Raw genomic sequence first — 10,310 nt, forward strand, 5'->3', positions numbered from 1 at the left:
AAATGGCCGTGGGGGACTGGCTGAATCAGCACAACTCGTTCTTTTGTGGTGTTTCATTCACATTGAAAGGCATGAAGACTGAGCTGTATTAAGTAGAAATGAAGCACCTCATCTGAGCAATTGCAGCCATCACTGCTCTTCTAGAACGGCTATTATGTCAAGAAGAATGTTATGGTTTTTCTCACAAGAAGATGGAAAAACATTTGAGTCCTTTGAGATCTGATTCAAAATCAGTTGACGTCAACTTTATCAGGCACTTCCAGCAGATATCTTATGTGAGCTGATTTGAGAGCTGAAATTTTAACTTGTTTAATGTATCTTTTACATAAAATGGTATGCTTGTTATGGTTATTCATATGCCTTAGCAAAAGCACTTTGAGTTTTCCAGTTCTAGTCTCACACTCACACACACGCACTCCCTGCTGAAGAGATGCTTATTTTCCCTTCCAGTGACCCTTACGTAATAGCTGTGAGGTCAGTGACCTTAAAAACGATGCCACCTTCTCCCAGCCATTGCAGAAGTGAAATCCGATGTGCAGGATTCCAGATCTATAGTGATGGTGACAACTCCTGTATGGTACGTGAGTAGCTTTACAAACCACGGCAGTATTTTCTCTCGCTTAACATGCATTATCACATTCAAATTAACAGTCTGAAACAGGCCAGTAACACAGCAAAAGGGGTGGTTTGATTTCCAGATGCTTTAAAGGTCTGACTTACTGTGGATAGTGAGATATGTTTTATTCTCCAAATTAGTTTCATACATTTGTGTTCTCTTCAAAGAAAAGGTTATAACATAGGAACAAACACAAAAATGTTCAGGTACCTTTTCTGGACCATGGATTCTTCTTCAGAGAACATTTGTGTTGCTAAAAAAATGTATTTAACTATTTAGAGATGATGACTCAAATTCTGTACCGTGCTGTAAAGCTGTATTATTTAGGCATTGACTGAAGTGAGGACATTAAGATAACTTGCGTGTTTTTTTAAGAAGGATGTTTTTCCAGTTAATATTACCTTCAGCTTCAGAGTGCATTTATTTTCATCCTTGAAATATCCGGAGGGGGAGGGGAGGGGCACTGATGTTGATGAGGGGCTTTGGGAAGATGACTGTCACATCCTGCAAGTTTTTAGTTTTTCATGTGTATTTGTTTAAACAGGTGTCTTACTTTAACCAAGTGACATCTGGTGTTCTGCCTTACTTTGCTGCAAATCTCACTGGCTCATCAAAATCCATTGAGGACACTGCTTCTGAGTGCATCAGGTTCTTGGAGTCGGAAAGGAGTAAGATTAACAGTACTTTGTTTTAAGTAAAATCACATGAGAGCTCTAAATAATATCAGCAGACGTTTCTACAATCCTGCATGCATGCACAATCAGTATCAATATCTGCATCTCTGTCAGAATGAAATATTTACTTTGAGCTACACAGCTAATTGAGGGCCTGATGCTGAGGGTAACTGAGTTCTTGTAACTCCCATTGGATTGGTCTGATTAAACTGTAAATTCAGCTTTACACATTTAAAGGGGGTAAATTTTGGCTCTGGGGATGCCTTCCACAGGTGTAGAGAAGGGCAGGACTCAACCGCATAGGATGTTATAAAATAGCAGAGAAATTCATATTAGACCTAATGGAACTGAATCAGTTCTTATGACAGTAAATGCATACATTTTTCATGTAACAGGAAGCATCATACTCTCTGGCCTGGTTGTCCACTACCTTACATATTGGTTTGGTATTGACATGTGTGAAAAAGTGAGTATAATCTGCTGCTCTTTTGACTACATAGCCACTTTGCACACATATAACTACTTGCACAAGATGCGGGGGAGTGGAGAATCTGGTCCCAGAAGTAAAAAAATATGATACTGCACAGGCAAAGAAGAGTGTATTAGCTTGTCTTCTCCACTAAGAATTACAATTGCACTTTACTCCCTTGCTCATTAATAGTGTGTATTTACTTTATCTGTTGTTCTTAATAGAGTTTCATAAATTATTGTGTAGCTCCAGTCAGAGGGCTGTCATGATATCTGCTACAAATATCTTTTTGGAAGGGTTTCAAACTCAGTTCCAAAAATGTGTTCTGGACCAAAGTAATGGTAAGATGCTGGCCTCCTTTCTAATGCACTTTGAAGGCTAATGGTGCGAAGTGTCAGAGCTTGGTGCTATTATTATTGTTACAGCATTGAAGAAGTGTGGAAAAATAGTACACCAAGAATTCAAGCCAAGTTAAATTATAGCTCAAAAAGAATGCTGGTTTTAAAGGCCTTTTTTTTTTTTTGCACTCATCTATTTTGTTAAAAAAATTATTATAATTGCAGGTAATCAAGTCATATGGTGAATAAAGTCTTTTAATGAATTTAAATGGTAAAAAACTAGGTCTCATGTCAGTGCCACCTAAGGACTGATACTCCTGGTATGATGGATTGGTTCATTCTTGGTCCAGCTCCCTTTGAAGTCAATGGCAATAGTCTTACTGATTTCAGTTGCAACTGGATCAAGGACATGGTTACAAAGTAATAGGATACCCTGTGCCTCCTTATTTTATGTGGTCTCTGGAAATGCCCCCTGCATATATGAGGTCCTAGACTTAGGTTTCACAAGGACAACCCCTACAGTACCATGAAAGTAGGCTTTTTGTCTCCAGCCTCCTCATTCGTACTGTAGCTGTTTTACTTCCATCAGCCTTTGCACTCCTGGCAGAGACTTCACCCTTCTGAGGAGTGATGCTAGCAGCAGGTATTTGCTGTCAGTCCAGACAGTCTTCTCAAAGTAAGGTAGAAGTTATCAGCCAAGTGGAACTCAGGCTTTAAACGCCATTAGTATAGTGTGGGAAAAGCATTCAGTTTGGAGAATATGTTGTCAGAAGCATCTCTCTCTGCTTTCCCACAATCCATCTAGATTCCAACCCACTTCTTCCCTATGTCTCTGTGGTCTTTAAAGGCTGACACTATATTTGAAGGTGCTGCTGGGTCTGTACATGGCTATTTGCACACACCCCTTGTGGACATGTACTGATATCCATGGCCCAAAAAAGTCAGAGCATCCTGAGAGCCACAACTAACAGGTGTTGGACTGAGGAGGAGGAAGAAGCCTCTCCCATGTTTTTGTCCAGGGGACATAGTCAGGAAGCTGAAGACCTGCATTCTAGACCCCTTCCCTCCCCCCGGCTCCCATCCAGACAGAGTTTGGATCTGCACCTCTCTGACTTCTTAAGAATTGAACCACAGCATAGGCATTAGCTAGGCCCTTCTCTGGTACTCATTTTGTCACTGGCAGCCAAGAGAGGGAGGCAGAGGCATTGCAATGCAGCTCCATGACCAGGGCAGTCACAGAGCACCTGGGGTAGTACTGGTTCCTGCCATGCCCATTGTGGCAGCATGATGAGCCACCACTGCAGTAAGAGCCATTTTTGCAGATCCCCATCCCCCTGTCAATACTTAAGCTTCTGGAGGGAGAGATGTCGAAGATATTGAGAATGAGGAGGAAGACAGTAAGTTAGAGACCAGTGAGATGGCTGCTTTCCCAGTGGAGAGGGAAGATCTTAGGGTCTAATGAAATGGACACTTGTTCCTAGTGAGGTGGAAACTTTCATACTGAACTGTCATGGGTCTTTTTCCAATGACCATTAAAAGCAAAGACAAAGACTCAAGTTCAGCCCCTTGCTGGGCAAAAAAGGACCTTGTGTCCACATTGCTGGCTTCTGAGACAGATGCTCTAATCACTTAGCTGTTTGGGTAAAATATAAAAGCATCTTCCTCCTTCTCCTCTATTTTGTTTCCAGGCCTTGTTTCCAGGTACACATAGATGTTGTCATCACCTTGTGCAGTTTTAAAAATACCACTCACACAACTCAAAAACTGCCACTTAGCCAAACAAGGGAAATGGAAGACCACCCTAGGCAGCTGACACCTCAGGATGGGCTCCAGACCCATGTCAGGTGCTCAGTTCCCCCGCGTGCAACCCATGGGGACAGTTAGGACACAAAATAAAGCGAACATGGTGCAGTTAAGCACCTTCAGGCCCCACCCAGCCAGAACAGCATCTGCACATGCACTGCTATAGAGGTTTTTACTCTGCACCAGCATAGTACTTGTGAATAGTAATATACAAATATACAAGTAGTAAATACAAGTACCATGCTGCTGCAGAGTAAATTAATTTACTTCAACCAATTAGGGAGGCATGTGTAGATGAGATGTTTACTATGCAGCTAATTATCCTACTGCAGAGTCAACCTCCTGTGTAGATGCGCCCAGTATGTATCTGTTAGAGGTGGCCAATGAAGAAATGCAGAGGAAAGGAAAGAGTACTAAATCCCACTCATCAAGTAGCCATTTCCATCCACTTAAGAGCCAGAGCCCTCAGCCATTCCAGGATGTGTATTCTGTCAGAGTATTGTGTAGGAGTCATTTTTTTCTTCTAAAACTTGGCAGCACCAGTGCTCTGTATGTTCATGCTTGCTGGTCAGAGCACAACTCTGGGAAGTCTCATCCAGAGATGCCACACTTCTCCATTTGGGATTCTCAGCCAAAGTTTAGGTGCCTCTGTGGGCTTGCAGGCATCATCTCTCTGTGAGATCGCCTGGTTCCCCAAACACTGTGTATGGAGTCTGCAAGTCTAACACAGGATTCCACCCTGGGAGCCAAATATCTAAAAATAAGATGTGTGACACTGAATAGTGCAAAAATTAAAGGCTCTTTGTAGAGCTAAACCTAAGGTTTTACCTAGGCAGATATGTTATGTAGAGTAAAGGCTGCACAGTGAAATAGTCCCACTAACCTTACAATCAGAGAGCAGCTTTTGGCTGACTGAAGCCCTGCCTGAACAGTAAGAGTGTCTGCATATTCCAATCTTGCATTTGCTTTTGTGTATAATAGCTACAGTACATGCAGCACATCCTACGCTGGACTTTTCAACCATCTTCATGACACATTATGTCACATATTTGTATATACCTCTATGAAATCATTTGGATGATTGTGTTTTTTACAAATGTATGTTTTACAAATTATTTACTGAATAAAATCACTGAAGTGATGCTGATTATTTACCATGAGTCCTCTTGTTTTATAACGGGTGGCATATTGAGCGGCAACTCCTTTCAGCAGTATGTTGTCATGCTCAGAATCTAGGCTTAAATATTAATGGGAGTAAATGTATTGTAAAAGGGATAGCAATGCCAGGTCCTAATGGCTCAGAACAGACCTAGGGCAGGGCCCCTTTAAGATGCATTTCCAGCTTTATTCACATTGCAGGTGAAGGTAGAGCACTTGAGAAAGTGCTGAAGAGTCTAGAGCTTGCATGTTTGGAGGATATTGGAGAGCTCCCAGTGCAGGGTGGCAGGGAGTGTGGGGGCCAGGAACAGCCACTGGAAGCTGTGGTGGCATTGATGCCTAGGGTGGTGGACCTAGGGATGTGAAGATGGTGCAGTGGCTGTGGCAAGAACCAGAACCACTGGAGAGCTGACACCACAGAGTCTTAGGGAGAGCTAGTGAGCACAAGCATCACCAGAAAAAAGATGCTGGCTGTAGAGCCCCAGAAGTAAGGTAGGAAGAGGGTTCAGGTTTTGTTATATGTTAAGCTATAAATATGACCTTGAGGCTAGCCTCACAGGTAGGAAGGGCCTGGACCCAAAACCTAAGCATAAGGGGTGGGCTTGGGTTCCCCTACCATAATCCTACTTAGTATAAAAGGTGAGTGTTAGTTATATCTTGAAACAAGGAATACCTCATCTGTGAGCAATATAATTACTGAAGCTGGAAAAGACTGGTCTATTATTGCCTGGAAAGAGAGGGTACAGCCATGTGGCATGATTAATATGGAATGATTTACCTTGTGTTTTATTAGTAAACATATGCTGAAGTAAGAGGCAGATACGTGACCAGTTCTCCTTATCCAGCTCCATGACATAGGTGTTATTACAACACCTGCCACATAGGTAGAACGGGAGCTAGTTTGTATTGTATACAAATATTTACCCCAGGATGAAAGTGACTGAGGGAGTGGATACACAGCTAGTATAAGCATTGGTGTAGGACACAGCAGTTTCCATAAGAGAGACAACTTTACCCTGAAGTGGACTAGCTCACACTAGCATACAACTGTGTATTTTATCTGTTCCACTTACTATAAGGCAAAGTCAGTTTACACTATAGCAAACATGTCATGGTCTGTACCTGGAGCCCAAGTTATTTCTATGAAAACAATTGCATGCTGGGGCACTGCATCCTAGAGGAGACACTTCTGGGATATTAAAGCCCAGGACAGGATGGAAGGGGGTTTGAATACCCCACCAGGGATACTATAGGCTCAGTCACAGTCCAGCCTTGCTAAAGCTGCTATGTATGTCAGTTTGTGCGGTGCATGCAGGTAAATGCCTTGTGCAATTAACTGCAAGCTTTTGGTAACATTACTGACCACCACACGTACTGGTTCTGTATGAAAACAGCAGCAGAAACCAGAGAACATAGCAGGGCTACAAGATAACCAAACCGGACTGGTCTCTCTGCTACCCTCTGTGAATATAGGTATATTGGGGAGGTTGAACTTCAATAACTGAATGTTAGCATCACCCTTGTGGTGTTTGCATAAAGTTTGCCTCAGTCATGCCACTAGAAACTGCTGTTATTAGAGGCTATGGCAATGCTCAGTTACTAGCCTCAAAAGGAAATGGGTTCTGTGCTGCACCCACTTTACATCAGCTTTGTTTTCGCAAAGTTCATGGTAGCCCCTTTTGCACACTGCTGAACTTGCCTAACAGCCTTGGTGCAATATCTGCTCTATGCTGCCCATCATCCCACGGCTGACATTGGTACAGAAATGTTTCTAGATGGATATGGTGAGCTATGAGGTGGCATAGCTGAGGCAGTCCTATTCCCATTACAGTAACCACTATCTATGGTACCTATGGCAATGGAGAGGTAGGTCTAGCATAGAGGTTTCCATTAAATATTTCTACTACAGGAGCTGAATAGCACCACTTGCCCTCCCTTGCAAAGTTCCAGCTCCCCAGTGCAGAGTGCTATAGATAAAAGTAGAGTCAACCAATGGAAAACATGGAGTGCATCCACCAGAATCCCTCTGGTCAAGTCTACAGGTAATCTCTGCATTCTTTTTTCCTATGATTGTATGTTCTGAGTTTTCACAAACTGAATACATGTACTCAGATAAGGTTGATGGGCTACTGAGCAGGACAAATATGGATCTGGAAGGCACAGACAAGCAATTCAAAGATATGTTGAAAGGAAAGTTATTTGTGGGGGGAAAAAATAAGACCAGACCTAGGGAATTTATTAAACAAAGCAGAAACAACCATCACGATAGAAAATTCAACTTCTTTTCATGTGTTAAAATCAACTCTGCATTTTAAAAATGTATAAACAAACTATTAAAACAATTATTTTTGTTTTCTTGTTTACTATAAAAAACTGCAAACATGCCAAGTCAGCAACAGCGCCAGGACTTGACCCTAGGTCTCCCCAAGCCTTTACCTAATGTACTAAGCCATGATGCCTTTCAGAGAGCATGAAGATTATCTAAAAGTCATGATACTTTCATAAAATGGGCAAGTTAATTTAAAATAGACAGTTAAATGAATACCTTGACCACTGTTTAATTTTACTTCAAACATGAACTGTCAGTTGATTTAGAATTTGGTACACAGTGCCCCATCACTGCAGTTCTGAATCCAGGCTTCAAGGATCTGGAGTATTAGGCAACAGTAACCAAGGCATTAGCAGTTCTAGTTTGGTACTGAATGCACCAAACCTAGGCCTTAGTACAGGGTGGGCAAAATGCAGCCTCCAGGCTGCCTGTGGCCCTCCAAGCCATTCTATCTGGCCCATGGGGCCCCTAAAAAATTTAGAAAATGAATATTTATCTGCCCCTGGCTGCCCGTCATGCGCCCCTCGATGGCTTGCCAAAACTCAGTAAGCGCCTCTTCGCCAAAATAATTGCCTGCCCCTGCCTTAGTATTACCCACTATAATAGTAGAGCGCTGAAAAGCCAGACATCCCAACCACGTAGACACATTTCTGTGGTTTTGTTCCTGCTACCGTGTAAAGCATTAACAAACATGACATGGCTTGAAGGAGGCCATGTGATGCACATACATTTATCCAAATGACCTTGGTGACAGCAAACAAAGCTAGAGCACTGAGTTTCTTAATACTCAAAGGGATTTGCAGAGACAACAGACACTGTGTGGATGTTTCAGAAAACAAGATTTGTTCCACATGGGATTATATGCCTGTAATTAAACAAAATTCTTCCAAAATCAGGACAGCAAAGGGGCATAATGGAGACATGGTCTTCAGCGTCCCAGTGTCATTAACAATTGAAAGCCATCAAATCAAAAGATCAACACCAGAAGAGGGAGCAAATTTCCCTGAGCAACATTATCCAGGAACAGTGCTGGTACATGAACAAGTTGTGGATAGTTCAGAGCATTCTCTCATTCTGGTCTGGTTAGCTACACATGTCCTGCTATTGCTACCGGCTACATGATAAGGCTCTCAGCAATACTGAATTTAATCACAATACAACCAGCTTCAAATCCACTGCAATATGTCCCTGATCATATATTACCTTACTCTATGGATGGAGCAATCAAGCAAATATGGCCCAGGAAGGGGATGCTTTCAAAGACAGGGCAGGAACCATTCACTTTGACTTCCTGGCCCCCTGCTTGCCAAAGTAAGTGGCCCCAAGCTTGCAGACAAAGGCACTAGCACTTTTAAAAAGATGATCTCACTACTTTTAAGAGGCCAGACAGATTTGAAAGCCAAGACAAACCAGAACCCCACTAGAGTGTCTAAGGCAGCTTAGAACAACCAGGGTCCTCTTGCAGAGGGAGAAACTCTTGATAAAATAGAAGTGTGAAGACCTTTGGCTGTCTCCAAAACACTGTGTTCATGACCAATGCTGGTCACTGGAATCCACTTGGATCTTTGGTCAAACTTGGATTATTGTAGACAGTTGAAGCTGTAGGGTGCAAAAGGCTCACAGCATACAGCATACAGCAGCCCAGCTTCCTACTCAGAGAAGTGAAGTTGGGGGGATGACCTCAGAGACCACAAAGGAAAAAGAGGTTCAGTTACGTCTCAAACCATGGCCACCACATACCATCTTTTTAAATATATCCATTTGCTGCATTGCTGTTTCTCCCCAAGTTTGTTTTGTTTAGGAATCTCACAGGAAATTGAAGATTTAAAAACTAGGTTTGACAGGGAGAGAAAAGTAAGATGCCTGCAGCATGACTGACCCAGTATTGTTGCCCATGAACCAACAAGAGATTGGGGACATCTATATTAAGAGAGCAGACAGGACTGTAGGAAACCGTGACAAAAAAACCTTAGTTACACGGGAGTCATTTTAGCAGTTGCAATTTGGCCAACTTAGTGGAGCCAACGAGGAGCAGTAATGGTAAGCAGTCCCCACTCAGAAGAGGTTTAATTCCATCAGAGCAGGTATCAGAAGTTAACAACTTTAGGCACTTTTACTTTTGCTTTTTGTGGTTTAGGGCTTTCTAGAATGTCTTCATGGTCTGCACTCATCCCTCGGGACCATCGGCCAACTGTTACCTGATCTGTAAAACAAAAACAGATTATGTATGTTTGTTCTTGAAAACAGAGTTATCACAGTCAGAGATGGTGCCCACAAGTTTAGGCACAAAACTGATAAAGAAGAAGGTCTTGAGTTCTAATACAAGTTCTGACCCTTTGTCACCTCAAGTGAGTTATTTAACCTCTATTTTGAAAACTCAGCTGCCTCCCAAGGCTCAAAGGGTTCAGTAATCATGGTCAGTTCCTGGGAACAGAGACTGCACAAAGTGCAGAGCTTAACAATTATTTTCTTAGCAGGGATTCACCAAGACTCTCCCATTTCCACAGTGGGTTAAAATATAACTCTGGTCATTCTATAAAACGTTTCATGAAAACCTTAGTGTACTCTCAGCCCTGAAAAATAATCCTCTTTGTGAAGAAGTGGAGTAGGGACCTACTTAATTTGCAGTATCATGGATTTTGTGGAAAATCACAAAACTGGGATTGTCTGCAAAATCAACAGCAGTAGCAGCAGCAGTAAAAGCTGGTGCCCCAGAAGGAGCCAGTGGTCCTTGCTGCCAGGAGGGGAGGGTGCTGGCTGGCGGAGTGGCACGAAGGGCAGCAGACAAGATGGTGGCTGCCCCCTTGTCCCTCCCCCACTGCCAGGGCCCCTGCCAATCAGCATCGAGAGGCAGGCCTGTACGAAGGGTAGCCAGCAATCAAGACAGTGGCCACTCCCTTGTCCTTCCTCCCCCCCACCCCAG

General features: G+C 42.8%; 2 protein-coding genes across 2 annotated transcripts in view; one reads left to right on the forward strand and one right to left on the reverse strand.

Annotated features, from left to right (window-relative positions):
* Positions 1-5,054, forward strand: part of ACOT12 (acyl-CoA thioesterase 12) — a 113,786-nt gene extending 108,732 nt beyond the window's left edge. The window contains exons 15-16 of the mRNA XM_019518187.1: positions 451-577; positions 1,161-5,054. Of these exons, the coding sequence (XP_019373732.1) occupies positions 451-577; positions 1,161-1,310 (277 nt within the window). The 3' untranslated portion in view covers positions 1,311-5,054. The remainder of the gene's footprint in view (positions 1-450; positions 578-1,160) is intronic.
* A 4,102-nt stretch (positions 5,055-9,156) lies between these two features.
* Positions 9,157-10,310, reverse strand: part of ZCCHC9 (zinc finger CCHC-type containing 9) — a 24,397-nt gene continuing 23,243 nt past the window's right edge. The window contains exon 5 of the mRNA XM_019516937.1: positions 9,157-9,590. Within this exon, the coding sequence (XP_019372482.1) occupies positions 9,475-9,590 (116 nt within the window). The 3' untranslated portion in view covers positions 9,157-9,474. The remainder of the gene's footprint in view (positions 9,591-10,310) is intronic.

The sequence above is a fragment of the Gavialis gangeticus genome, unplaced genomic scaffold (assembly GCF_001723915.1).
Source record: "Gavialis gangeticus isolate Ggan-Ray unplaced genomic scaffold, GavGan_comp1, whole genome shotgun sequence".
NCBI classification, from domain to species: Eukaryota; Metazoa; Chordata; order Crocodylia; family Gavialidae; genus Gavialis; species Gavialis gangeticus.